Source organism: Myotis myotis, unplaced genomic scaffold (assembly GCF_014108235.1).
Source record: "Myotis myotis isolate mMyoMyo1 unplaced genomic scaffold, mMyoMyo1.p scaffold_m19_p_4, whole genome shotgun sequence".
NCBI classification, from domain to species: domain Eukaryota; kingdom Metazoa; phylum Chordata; class Mammalia; order Chiroptera; family Vespertilionidae; genus Myotis; species Myotis myotis.
Window position 1 is genome coordinate 6,302,155 of NW_023416346.1, and position 14,321 is coordinate 6,316,475.

Consider the following 14,321-nt stretch of genomic DNA (forward strand, 5'->3'; position numbering starts at 1 on the left):
TTATCATCAGGCTCTGGGGGGATCATAAGGTTAGAGAACTAGCAAGTGAGTGGAGGTTATGCTAGTAGTGGCTCCCAGGTACGTCGTCAGGGACTTAGAAAAAGACTTATTCGATGGTGAGAAAATCGTGGGAACCAATGGGGAAATGACGTCAAGGAAGTAAGGGCAGGGAAGGAAAGGGATGTGAGAGCCAAAAGGTTCGTGCGCAGAAGAGACGAAAACGGCTGGGGCCAATGGCGGGATACTTACGTCATAGTGCCCCGACCACACAAGTCTCCGCCTCCGTTCCCGGAAGCATGCAGAGAACTTGGCTTCCTACGCCCCGCAGACCACTCCTCCCATCTCGCCCTCGCCGGCCTCAGCCAATGAGGGCGTGCGGGGCGACGTTCAGTGACGTGCACGCTACGTACGCTTTATTAAGCGTCTTCCCGCGCGATCTCCTCCTCAGTCGCTCTGCTCTTTGGCGGTAACTGTCCTTTCGGCCCTTTTACTGAACTTCCAGGTAAGTGGTGTCTGACTTAACGGAGCGGCCTCTCCTCGCCTCGCTGGTGTGCGCCGCGCCGGCCTAGAGCAAGGTGGGCAGAGGAGCGGCTTCGGACACGTAGGCTCGGGCTTCTTCGAGGCGGGCGGGTCCCGTGCTCCGAGGTTAAATTTTTGGTTTGGTGGGCTGCTGGCGCGCCGTGTCCTGGCACGAGGAGTGCCCGGAGGGGCTAGCGGAGTGACTTGGGCTGGGGTTGGTCTCGGTAGTGACCACGCGGCGGCCGAGAACTGCGGGGGAGGGGGGGGGCTTTTCCCACGTGACCGCCGCCATCTTGTTCTGTGGGCGCACAGTGAACGCATGGACGTTCTGGGCCTGCGCTGTGCCACAAAATGACGGGCGTGGCGGCTGGGATGTTGTGGGCATGCGCGAAGGCGGCCCCCAAATGGCTGCGCCGCGGATTTCCGTCTTTTCGGGCTGCCTTCTTGGTTTCTCCTTGGTGACACCTTATTTTGTTGTTCGTGTCTGTTTTCTGTTCTCTCCATTTTTTCTCTTCGTGCTTTGTCCTCCAACCTTTCTCCCACTTGCACCCCACGATCTTCCGTGTTCTCCCCACAGGACTCGAATTCATTGCCATGTCCTCTGAAGAAGGGAAGCTCTTCGTTGGAGGGCTCAACTTCAACACCGACGAGCAGGCTCTGGAAGATCACTTCAGCAGCTTTGGGCCAATTTCCGAGGGTGAGCGGTGGGCCAGGCCCATGAGGGGGTGGACAGTTACCGGAAGTCTGGGACCCTTGCGTTTCAGCAAACATTGAGAGCAAGGCCAGGGCCCCAGTCCTTGTGCTACTTTTCCTTGCTGGGTTCTTAAGTCTAAGGGGTAGTTCAGGCTTTGGAGAACCGGATAACTTTTAATTGAGGATTGGTCACTTTTTGCTTCCTGTTCTCTTTCCCAGTGGTCGTTGTCAAGGACCGGGAGACTCAGCGATCCCGGGGTTTTGGCTTCATTACCTTCACCAATCCAGAGCATGCTTCAGATGCCATGAGAGCCATGAATGGAGAGGTGAGGCCTTTTACCTGCATTAGGGGTCCTGCCCCCATCTCTACCACTTCCACCATTCTTTCTGTTTTTCCCTCTGTGTCTGCTAGGGGCAGCGCGGCCACCAAACCCCACAGTGCCCACTCACAGGAGCGTGACTGCCTTCTGTTCTAGGGGGTGGAGGGCAGCGGCAGACAGAGCCGGGCTGCCTGGGAGGCGACGACTGGTCCTGCATGAGGCCGAGAAGCCACCTGTGGATGGTTGACGTGCCCTGGGCTTAGGTAGTAGAGTCTGCAGATCTGCGGGCCTGGCCCGGAGAGGACCTCGTGAGTCTTCTGGGATGGACTCTGAAGCCTCAAACCAAGAGAGGTGTCTATCTAGCCCTAATAGTTGGGCAGCTTAGAGGAGTGGGGAGGAGAACTCACCTGAGTTCAGTCAAGATGTAAGTAGTAGCAGGGGAGCACGGTGGATTCAGGTCATTTTGTGGGATTCTATAGCTCCTGATAAGGCCATTCTGGTCAAAGGAGCTTGTTGTGGAACATAGCACCCAAAACTTGGTGCTCAGCAGGAGTTTCTGGGCTCTTTTGCCCACCTGCCCTGCCCACTCTTGACTCACCACTTCCCTGTGTGACCACCAACTTATCCTCTTTATGTTTCCTCGCACCTAGTCTCTGGATGGTCGCCAGATCCGTGTGGACCATGCTGGCAAGTCTGCCCGGGGCAGAGGTGGTGGCTTTGGAGCTCATGGGCGTGGTCGCAGCTACTCTAGAGGTAATGACAATGGTAAATTTGGTCATGTGGTGTGGGGAAGAGCCACCCATTTGTGGCCTATGTCTGGGATAATTGCAATTTAAATATTTTTTGTCTACTGTAGGTGGTGGAGACCAGGGCTATGGGAGTGGCAGGTATGACAGTCGGCCTGGAGGATATGGCTATGGATATGGAAGATCCAGAGACTACGGTGGCAGGTGGGTAGCCAAGGGGTTGGGGCGCTCAGGTGGTGCTTGCTTTTCTCTCCTTAAGAGCTGGGCTGCCTGGGTGTGTATACCTAACTTACCTTGGTGTTACTAGAGTTTGTTTTACAAACCGTAATGAAGCTGTAAAGACAAATAGGAGGCATATTTTGAGTTGTGTGTAATGCGTTGATAAATTACAAGATCACATAATTGCAGTGTATGATAGGTAACATGTATGTTTTGTGCTGTGGTTGTGTCTATTGCATTAATGTTTAATATGATTCATTGTGTTGTGTGAATTATATACCGTATAATTGTGACTTCTATCTAATGTTCACATGCTTAACATAGCCTGTTTTGCACATTAACTATTATAAGATGTGCTGGAATAAGTAAATAAGGTTTTCTATATTCTCGGGGTGTCTGATACATTTCCTGTAACACTGTGTTTTTTCCCAGAAGCCAGGGTGGTTATGACCGCTACTCAGGAGGAAATTACAGAGACAATTATGACAACTGAGATGAGGCATACCACACCTAATGTAGGTGAGACTTGTATGGGAAAACCTGTCTCCCCTGTAATCTGTTGGCCATGGAGATGAGGGGGTGTCCTTGTTGTGAAGCCCTTGTATCTTTTATCAGCCCCAGAAGGTAAGCATGTCAGCCTCTTTCTTCCTAACATCACAGCTCTTCCCCTTCTTACTGTTCTCAGATACACAAAACACAAGGAATAAAACTTCTGATCCAGGATCGTCCTTCCAAATGGCTGTATTTATAAAGAGTTTTGGAGCTGCACTGAAACAACTGTTTTAGTATGTCAACTTCTATTTTTGAATTGAGCTCCCAAGGTAGCTTGTTAAAGACCTTTTAGAAAGCTCCATGTGTTTTTATTTTTTTCTCTCCCATTTAAAGACAAATTCTGGAACATTTAGAGAGTCTGGAATTTTCCCTTTTACCCGTTTTTTGTTTTAAGTCTGAGCTCTCAGGAGTGGTCCTGGCCAAAAATTGAAAATTTTGGCCAGACTGTCTCCCCCTCCCCCAGAAATAATGTGCATCTAAGAGACATTTTTTAAAACTTGTATACAGTGTTTATCATGGTTAAAAAGCAATTTCCAGATATAATTGCAATAAATCAAGAACCTGGTTACTTGGATTTTTTTTTTTTTTACTGAAGATCACTGCCCTGATTATATAGAAGTTTCTTAAAATAATTATGAATGTCATTTTTTTAATACTGGAAGAAAAATATTCTGTTGTGTTTCATGTAGTGTTTAGGATGTCTTTCATGGAGCTGATTAAAAAAATGATACCTAAAAAATTGATATTGCTGCTGCTTTTTCCTTACTCTACCTAGCCTGTAATTTAAAAATAAAGATTGGGAAAGGAGACTTTGAGTAAAGAATTTAGGGGGGTGGTGAGCAGGGACTGCTCAAAGGGCAAATAGCTCTAGAGCAGGGGTCCTCAAACTTTTTAAACGGAGCCAGTTCACTGTCCCTCAGACCATTGGAGGGTCGGACTATAGTTTAAGAAAAAACTGAACAAATTCCTATGCACACTGCACATATCTTATTTTGAAGTAAAAAAACAAAATGGGAACAAATACAATATTTGTATTTGCATGTGGCCCGTGGGCCGTAGTTTGAGGACCCCTGCTCTAGAGTTTGGGGCTGGTATACATATATGAAAAAGAATACTAAACTCACTTTAGAGTGAGGGTCCCAGGAGAATCCTGGTTTAAGAACAAAATTCTAAGTTCAAACTGGATTCTGCTGCTTCCCAGCTATTTGACTTTGTGGGTCATTTAACCTGTGTGCCTCAGCCCCCGGGGCATTTTACCTTTTCTGTTGAGCGTAAAGTACATTTAATAGGCATATACAGCCATTGACAACCGTTGGCCAACCCTTGTCACAGATTCAGTGCTAAGGTGGTTGCAATGGCTTGGTCCAGTTTTGTACCTTTGACTAGGCTTGAGTTCCTGGACAACCTGAACTACCTTATGCTCTCATTCCTGGGACATGCCTTTCATGGACTGATCCTGCCTCCCCAATATAGTATTAGAAAGTGAGGCCTTTGGAGAGTGACGTGGATTAAAATGTCATGAGAGTGAGAACTTCATGATTTAATAGTTTGCCTCCTTGCTCAGCTCTGCCATGTGAGGATGCAAGAAGGCATTCTTTTTTTAAAAATATATTCTTACTGATTTCAGAGAGAGAGAAATATCAATGATGATTTCAGAGAGAGAAACATCGATGAGAGAGAATCATGGATCAGCTGCCTCCTGCATGCCCCCAACTGAGGATCAAACCTGCCACCCAGGCATGTGCTCTTGACCAGAATCTTCAGTCTGCAGTCTAACACTCCACTGAGCCAAACCAGCTAGGGTCCACAAGAAGGCATTCTGAAAGGGCCCCACCATAGCTGAACCATGCTGGTACCCTGATCTTGAATTTTCAATCTCCAGAATTGAGAAATTTCTGTTAATAAGCTACCCAGTGTGTGGTACTGGTAAAGCAGCCCAAACTGACAGCATGGGTCCCTGTATTGGGAGTGCCAGTAAGGGCAGCCTGCTTCCAGGGTCTGGACCCTCCTTTCTCCCCTCCAGGTGGTCCTACCTAGCCCACTGAGCAAGGTAAAGACGTCCTACCCTTACCATTTGGGTACTTGGTCTGAGTAGGCATTCTGTGCTGGACCTGCAAGGAGCTAAGGTAGTGGACCATTATTACAGCCTTGTTGGAGTGAGGAGGGGTTTCCCTGCACCTCAGGGAGTAGTGTCCTCACCCCCAGTGCAGCCTGAGAATCCCATCAACTAAGTTCTGCAACAAAACAATCCCCTAAATTACATTAATAAATAGCCTCCTAGACCTGAATGACAACTTGATCAACTTGCTCTGCTCTTTCGGTTTCGGAAAGTGCCTTGTAATCCAGCCCAGGGAGGGCACTAAGGAAGGGCCTAGAGACCTCACAGCTGGTTTTCTCTGGCATTAAAATTGCTAATCAATAAAGTTTCCAGACAAAAGTACCAATTATTCCTCCACTTCAGTTTTAGCAGCATCTCACTAATGTGCATGTTTCCCAAGAACCCACAGAAATGAGAAATTCAAACATTTAAAGGTCCCTTGAGAGCCTTGTATCCCAAGGCCTGTGAAGAGCTATCTTACAAACATCCCATGACCACCCCCACCTCTGCAAGGTCCCAAATAAATCCTAATCCCTGCCCCTCCCACCCCATGTGAACTGAATCCCTTCAGACCTTGCTTCCTAGCTTAATTTCTTTGCCTCAGGTTCAATGTGTATAAAATGGAAATAACAGTGGGGCCTTGACTTAGTCGAGTGTCCCGACTAACGAGTTTTTTGAGATACTAGCAGTCTTGGCTGATTTTTTTTGCTTTGAGTTGCGAGCTAAAATTCGGGTTACGGGCCAGCTTCAGATACCCCACCGCTAGTTGGCGCAGTGAACGCCACATCATCAGCCCAGCATCAGTGTCTCACTCGTTCCCTTTATGATTTGACATACGAGTAATCTGAGTTATGAGCTCCGTCACGGAACGAATTAAACTCAAGTCAAGGCCCCACTGTAGTTCCCCATCTGATGGAGTTAAGGGTCCCTGATACTGCCCCCATTCTAGATGTAGAGGTGTAGAAAACTTCCAAATAGCCTTTCATTTTTTTTAAAATATATTTTTATTGATTTCAGAGAGGAAGGGAGAAACATCAATGATGAGGGGGAATCATTGATCAGCTGCCTCCTACAGGCCCCCTACTGGGGATCAAGCCTGCAGTCTGGCATGTGCCCTTGACCAGAATCAAAGTCCTCAGGCCAATGCTCTGTCCACTGAGCCAAACCAGCTAGGACCTGAAGAACCTTTTAAAATATGCTGTGAATACTTCAGGCATGTTAAAAAAAACATTGGATAAGGATCACTACCAGTGTTCCTACCACTCCTGCTTATCAAGACAAAACTTGCCACGTCCCTGCCCAGCTGCATACCTCTTCCATCTCCCTTCCCTGGCTAACAAGGACCACGATCCCTTGTAATTCAGACTGCCCCAATATCTGGAAAGCCAGAAGGGATTTTTTTTTCAACATACAATGAATGCCCAAAGACCATTAGGGCTTCTAAATTTTTTTTTTAACTCCATGGCATTGTTCTACATAAACATTTTTAATAGGCCATCAAGTCAAAATTTTAAACTTTTAACACGCATCTCTGAAAGTTTAGTTTCACAAGCACAGACTTTGCAGTCTATTCTAAACTTTATGACTGCAATCCATAGTATGAAGTACGTTTTTCCTCACTGGAGTCCTGTCCATTAATTTGTGTAAGTGGAAGGAAGCTTTTAAAAGACATTCTTGCCCTAGCCGGTTTGGCTCAGTGGATAAAGTGCCGACCTGCAGACCAAAGGGTCCCAAGTTCGATTCTGGTCAAGGGCACATACCTTGGTTGCAGGCTCCTCCCCGGCCTGGGCCCTGGTTTCAGGAGGCAACCAGTCGATGTGTTTCTCTCACATCAATGTTTCTGTCTTTCCCTCTCCCACTCTCCCCAAAAATCAATGGAAAAATCCTTGTATGCATATATGCATAACCCATGGACACAGACAATAAGATGGTGAAGGCGGGGGGGGGGGGCGGCTGGAGGAGGTCATTGGGGGCGGGGAAAGGGGGCATATGTAATAATTTCAACGATAAAGATTTTTTTAAATATATATTTTATTGATTTTTTTACAGAGAGGAAGGGAGAGGGACAGAGAGTCAGAAACATTGATCAGCCGCCTGCTGCACACCTCCTATTGGGGATGTGCCCACAACCAAGGTACATGCCCTTGACCGGAATCAAACCTGGGACCTTTCAGTCCACAGGCCGACGCTCTATTCACTGAGCCAAACCAGTTAGGACAACAATAAAGATTTTAAAGAAACAAATTGGAAAGGGGGGAAAAAATAAAAACCTGTCTCTGTAAGATGGTAATACGAATTAAATGAGTCAAGACGTGGGAAACATCTAGAATAGTGTCTGGTCGTTAAATGTAGTCAGTAAGTGTTATGTGTGCCATGTAATAGTAGGCACACAGCAAAGAATATACAAATTGCTTTCCCTCAGGAATCAGGCTTGTATTGATGGGGTCCATGGACAATAAAGTAGTAAAACAGTATGTAATGGAACATTAGGATATGGCAAGCATTAAGGAAAATGAAACGGAATGGAGAGTGAGGGGATGTGCTATTTACACAAAGTGGTCAGGGCAGACAACTCGGGGAAGACACTTTACAATAGAGATGCAGATAGAGGGAGAGCAAGCAAGGAGGAGGAGATGGGGGTAGGGCAATGGTTCCGCCATGGCGTTTTGGCTGTCTTGCACATCTCCGCATAAGCCAGGTAGGCAAGCTTATCTAAGAATTGGCAGAACACTCTGATCTTCGGGACATAGAGCCTGACAGGCTTGTGAGGAAATGTTTGGAGGCCAGCTCTCATTAACCTCCCTGTCTACCAAAGAGACTGTCCTGAAACAGTTTCTCATCCCCTGAGGTTCTGATGAGGTAGGAGGCGTTCTGTCCTTCACCCCAACTCAGTGCTGTGGAACTGCTCAGCGTGGAATCAGTTTTTCTGCTGCAGTCATCGGGCCCCCTTTGTTTCAGTGTCACCCACACAAGTAACATGAGCTGGCATCTGTGGCTATTCTTGTTTGTTTGTTTTTTAATGAACCTGTTTTGTTTTCTTTTTTTATTAATCCTTGCTTGAGGATATTTTTTTTCATTGATTTTTAGAGAGAGTGGGAGGGAGAGGGAGAGACAGAAACATCGATGTGAGAGAGACACATCAACTGGTTGCCTCCTGCACACACCCCAACTAGGGCCGGGGAACCTGCAACTGAGGTACGTGCCCTTGACCGGAATTGAACCTGGGACCCTTCAGTCTGTGGGCTGACGCTCTATCCACTGAACTAAACCAACTAGGGCTATTCTTGTTTTTGCTATCTATGTAAAGTAGCAAACACCTGAATCAAGCAAGGGCTGGTCTCTTTAATGGCCAAATCTGTCAGCTTTGCTGTGGGAAAGAATTACAGGCAGAAGAAAATGCAAGCAAGTACAAAGGCCCTGAGGTGGGAGCTTGCTTGGTGTGTGATTAACAAGGTCAGTGCACAGGAGCAGAGAGAGCCAGAAGGCAGATGGCAGGAGGTGAGGTTGGAGAGGTGACAGGGCCCTGGTCCTGTGGGCCCTCACTGGCCACAGGGAGGACTTTGGCCTTTTCTCTGAGAGAGCTGAAGCCACAACAGGGGTCTGAGCAGAGGAAGGCTTTGGGCTGATGGGTTGTAACAGGACCCTCTGCCTGCTCTGAGGACAGATGGGGAGGGAGCCAGGTGGAAGCAGTGAGGAGGCCCCTGCAGTAGGGCAGGTGGTGGAGGCAGTGGACATGGCAAGGACAGGTTGGATTCTTCTTTTTTTGATTCTTTTTTTTTAATATATTTTTTATTGATTTCAGAGAGGGAAAAATACCACATGATCTCACTCATTTATGGATAATAAAGACCATTATAAACTTATGAACAAAAATAGATACAGAGGCAGAGCAGCCTCGAACAGACTGTCAAACTACAGCGGGAAGGCCGGGGAGGGTGGGAGGGCAGGAGTGGGGTGGGTAAGAGATCAACCGAAGGTCTTGTATGCATGCATATAAGCATAACCAATGGACATAAGACACTGGGGGGTAGGGGAGGCCAGGGGATTGTCAAGGGCGGGAAGAAATGGAGACATATGTAATACTCTTTGTAATACTTTAAGCAATAAAACAATTTAAAAAAATTTCTATGAAAAAAATAAAATTAAATATATTTTTTTTATTGATTTCATAGAGGGAGAGAAACATCAATGATGAGAGAGACTGATCAGCTGCCCCTCCCTCCCTTCCTTTCTGAAATCAATAAAAATATATATTTTTTTAGAATCTCAAATCCCATTACCAGAGTATAGAGCATTTTCTTCATCAATTTGAGAGAGAGAAAGAGAAACGTCAATTTGTCGTTCCACCTGTTGATGCATTCATTGGTTCATTCTTGTATGTGCTCTGACTGGGGATCACACTTGCAACCTTGGCTATTGGGATGATGCTCTAACCAGCTGAGCTACCTGGCCAGGGCTGGAGGTTTGATTCTTTTTTTTTTTTAATTGATTTTCCACAGAGAGGAAGGGAGAGAGATAGAGAGTTAGAAACATCGATGAGAGAGAAACATCGATTAGCCGCCTCCTGCACATCTCCCACTGGGGATGTGCCCGCAACCCAGGTACATGCCCTTGACCGGAATCGAACCTGGGACCTTTCAGTCCATAGGCCGACGCTCTATCCACTGAGCCAAACTGGTTTCGGCTGGACGTTTGATTCTTGATACCTTCTGAAGGTGGCAAAAGAAAAAGCAAGCGAGTACAAAGGCCCTGGCAGGATTTGCTGACAGATCAAGTGAGGAGGGTAGGGAGAGAGAAAGTACATGTTATGAATCTGCACTGAAGGACCTCACACCGAGGAGTTTGGCATTTGGTGTTAAATAGTGTAGTGATTAAGAACAAGGATTCTGCAGCCAGGCTACCTGGGTGCAAGTTCAACTCCATTGCTTACTGTGTGATCTTGGGCAAGTAACTCTTCGCCTCCATTTCCCCATCTGTGACATGGGATAACAATTGTACCAACTTCATAGGGTTATTGTGAAGACAACGGAAGGTTTTCTATGTCTGTAAAGTGAATAAAGCAGTACCTGGCACAGCGCGCTTGGTATTAATAATATTACTGTGGGATGTGTTGACGTGTTCTCTGCGTGAGTACGCTCCAGATCCCAGGAACAGTTTGTGCAGTTTTCAAAGGATGTGCAATTAAGTCAGTGTGGCTAGAACATACCCTGACGACAGAGGAAGAGCAACAAGGGACAAAGTTGGAGAGGGTGCCTAAGAGATCAGCTTCTCCCCATAGCAGGGGGGAGGGGGGCTACTGTGAATTTCAGTGCAGGAGGTTGGAAGAGAGGAGAAGAAATTGATTAGGCACTAGAAGCCGTGGGCAAACTACGGCCCGTGGGCCAGATCCGGCCTGTTTGAAATGAGTAAAACTAAAAAAAAAAAAGACCATACCCTTTTATGTAATGATGTTTACTTTGAATTTATATTAGTTCACACAAACACTCCATCCATGCTTTTGTTCCGGCCCTCCGGTCCAGTTTAAGAACCCATTGTGGCCCTCGAGTCAAAAAGTTTGCCCACCCCTGCACTAGATGCACGGGGATGTACAGAGAGAGGAGAGAGAGGAGGGGACACTATTGTCAACACTGCTGGCTGGTTACCAAGTGGTGTCTGGTGTCCAGGATGAGAAACAGTCCAGTTCTACTTCCTGCCAGGGTCCAGATGCTAGTTCTCAAATTTTCTACTTCTGTGACCATGAGAAGTAAACCCCTTGAAGGATCACTTTCCTTATCTTCAAAGTGGGGCTCAGTACTGCACTTACCTCATTAGGGTGGTTGTGACAATTACATAAGATGGATGTAGTAAGAGCTCATTAAAGTCAGGCTGTCGCCAAAACCAGGTGGGGCTTATCCCAGGAAAGAAAGGGTGGCTTAACATTCTAAAAGCAATAAGATGCATGCATTTCAGTGTATTGACAGAAAAAGATGAGAAGAACCAATGGCTGTGCTCATTTAGCTACATTGCCTAGGACTGAGGTACCAAACCCAGGGTCCAGTCTTTCCCAGGCCCACAGTCTGGCCCTAAAGCTCTCACTGAGTAAAAGGAATTCCAAACTTTAAAAAAATATGTAGCCCTGGCTGGTTTGACTCAGTGGATGGAGCGTCAGCCTGCGGACTGAAGGGTCCTGGATTCGATTCCAGTCAAGGGCACATGCCCAGGTTGCAGGCTCTGTGCCCAGTAGGGGGTGTGCAGGAGGCAGCTGATCAATGATTCTCATCGTTGATGTTTCTATGTCTCTCCCTTCCTCTCTGAAATCAATAAAAATATTTTTTTAAATAAAAATAGATTTACTTATATACATATACACACACACTAGGGGCCCAGTGCATGAATTCATGCACCTTGAAAGGAACTGTGGGCAGCAAGGCTGCAGTGGGCAGAGGGGCACTGCCCCTGCCTACCCCCTCCTGCTGCAGCCCCAGTTGGCCCCCTGTCTGCCAGCAGCCCTGTTCCCACCACCACCGCCGCTCATACCTGCTGATGGCGCTGAACAATTGGGGGTGGCACAAGGCACAAGTAGCAGGTGCCAGTGGCAGCTCTGGTGCTGGCAGCGGGTACAAGTGCCAGGCAGGACCACAGCATGCGGGAGCAAAGAATTTTCAATAACCACCAGAGGCTCGCCCCGATGACAGTGACCAGCGCCCCACCTTGTTCTTACGCCCCCCACTCACCTGCTCCATCATCCCACCGCAGCGTGTTCCATGCTCTGCCACCTGCTGCTGACTTCCATCATGTTCCGTGTGCACCCCCTGGTGATCAGTGCACATCATAGCAACCGGTTCGGTTATTCCACCAGTTGGTCTATTTGCATGTTAGGGTTTTATATATAGATAGATTATATATGCTTTTTAATATATCTATATTGATTTCAGAGAGGAAGGGAGAAGGAGAGATAGAAACATCAATGATGAGAGAGAATTATTGACCAGCTGCCTCCTGCATGTCCCACACGGGGGATCAAGCCCCAAACTGGGCATGTGCCCTGACCAGGAATCAAACCATGACCTTCATAGGTCAATGCTCAAACACTGAGCCATGCTGGCCGGGCAGGAATTGTGATCTTAAGAGCAGAGGAGCCCCAGTTCTAGCCCTGCAAAGTGATTCTCCCCTTTTGGGAATCAGTCACTGACTGGCCTCACTGGCCTTGCCCACACGTTCAGCCTTCAGAGCTTTGTATCTATTGCTCCTTTTTATTCAGGTTCCAGTTTAAATTTATTTATCATTCTTCCCCCTCCACAGCTTAGCAACACTAAGGGGACTATTTTAATGATAGTACGTACCGATTTATGAATGATTGTCGTTATTGTTTATCTTTCCAGCTAAAATGGCAGCTCCATGAGACTGGAGACCATTTGTCTGAGTTACTGCTGCTGCCCCAGTGCCTGGTACCTAGCAGGGGCTTGATTGATTATGTGTTGGAAGGCTGGCTCCCTGTTTCAACTTGCCAGGGGTGTTCAAGTGGTCTGGGAGGCTTTTCCCAACTGCAGGAAGCTTGTTTCTGACTCAGGCTGTGGAGAGTTATATCACCATTAAGACTTCAAGAATGGGCCCAGCTGGCATGGCTCAGTGGTTGAGCCTCGACCTATGAACCAAGAGATCACGGTTCTCTCCCAGTCAGAGACATGCCGGGGTTGCAGGCTTGGTCTCCAGTGTGGGGCTTGCAGGAGGCAGCCCATCCATGATTCTCTCTGTCATTGATTTTTTTTCTCTCTCTCCCTCTCTCTGAAATCAATAAAACACTTTTTAAAAAAGACTTTGAGGATTGTGAGAACTTTGGCTTCAGAGGCAAATGTTTCCCCATGAGGAAAAGATAACATTTTAAGTTATGACTTTATGTCTCAACCCCCACTTGTCCCATTTAGGAAGAAACTTCAGGGATGAGATAAGTGAATAAGGACTCGGTGTCTGCACTCGTTATACTTCAGCTCCATGTCTCCCCAAATTTCACTCTCTGGCCTTGATTCTTGGCACCCCAAACGACCCAGGCTTTCCTTCAAATCATGCTCCTGTTTGTTCCTGAAGATGGGGCCCAACTTCAGGTTTCATTTTAGCCTCTGTTAGTAATGAAAAGTGGACACAGCCAGTGTGGTTCAATGCTCACCTTTGCATTTTTAAACTCTGGGGGCTGGATAGGCAGAAGGTACATGAAGGAAGGAGGAGTCCGGAACAGACATGGCCCCTGCCTGTTTCTGCCACCATTTAAGTCGCTACTGTGATGTGGTGTGATCTTCAAACAGCTCTGGCTTACCTGTCTTTTCTGTCCAAATCTGTTTTAGTTTGTTCATTTGGCTAGGACCCTCAACTGTCATTCTGACAGTGAAATAACCCTGATCCTATTAGAATGAATAGGACTTGTGGTCCTCTGTGGGCTTGAGCTTCCTTTCTAGAGGTCATGATTATAATCAATGTCACAACCTTCAGGAATAGATTCTCATGACTTGATACCTCCAGTCCTGAGACCCTCCTTTCCCCACCCACTGACCTGCCATTCATGCTGATAAACTCTGCCTCTTTCCCAAAACTGAAAGTGCTTTCTATCATTAGCTTATTATTCAAAACCTGTTTTTAAGCCAATGAGAGTGTGTAAATGCTTAGAAAAGAACAAAAATTGAAAAAATGCAGGGTACATAACAGATGCAGGAGGCAGCTGTGGTCATTCTAATTCACATTATTTCTGCACCAGATCTACCTCTGGCAGATGGATCTGCTATTGGGAAGAGTTTTTATTATTTATTTTATTTTTTGTTGGTTTGTTTTTTCCCTTGGGAAAAGTTTTTAAATCAACTAACAGGACCAGCCAGCGTGGCTCAGTGCTTGAGTATCAACCTATGACCATGAGGTCATGATTTGATTCAGTAGGATTGTGGGCTTGACCAAGCCCATCAATGATTTTCATCATTAATATTTCTCTCTCATTCTCCCTTCCTCTCCGAAGTCAATAAAAATAGATTTTATTTTTTATTTTTTTAATAAATATATTTTATTGATTTTTTACAGAGAGGAAGGGAGAGAGATAGAGAGTTAGAAACATCGATGAGAGAGAAACATCGATCAGCTGCCTCCTGCACATCTCCTACTGGGGATATGCCCGCAACCCAGGTACATGCCCTTGACCGGAATCGAACCTGGGAC

The 14,321-nt window shown here is 46.6% G+C and overlaps 1 protein-coding gene across 4 annotated transcripts; it reads left to right on the plus strand.

Moving 5' to 3' along the window:
* Positions 1–347: 347 nt before the first annotated feature.
* On the plus strand, positions 348–3,792 carry RBM3 (RNA binding motif protein 3). Of its 4 annotated transcripts, none has more exons than XM_036305227.1 (7): positions 348–502; positions 1,097–1,216; positions 1,432–1,538; positions 2,183–2,285; positions 2,389–2,482; positions 2,930–3,016; positions 3,183–3,792. In XM_036305227.1, exons 2-6 carry the CDS (start codon positions 1,114–1,116, stop codon positions 2,988–2,990), a joined length of 468 nt encoding a protein of 155 aa, XP_036161120.1. In that variant the 5' UTR covers positions 348–502; positions 1,097–1,113; the 3' UTR covers positions 2,991–3,016; positions 3,183–3,792. The 4 variants fall into 4 exon arrangements, with proteins under 4 accessions (XP_036161120.1, XP_036161121.1, XP_036161122.1 ...); XM_036305228.1 differs by having other exon boundaries at positions 2,930–3,012; XM_036305229.1 differs by having other exon boundaries at positions 2,933–3,016.
* The last annotated feature ends 10,529 nt before the right edge of the window (positions 3,793–14,321 follow it).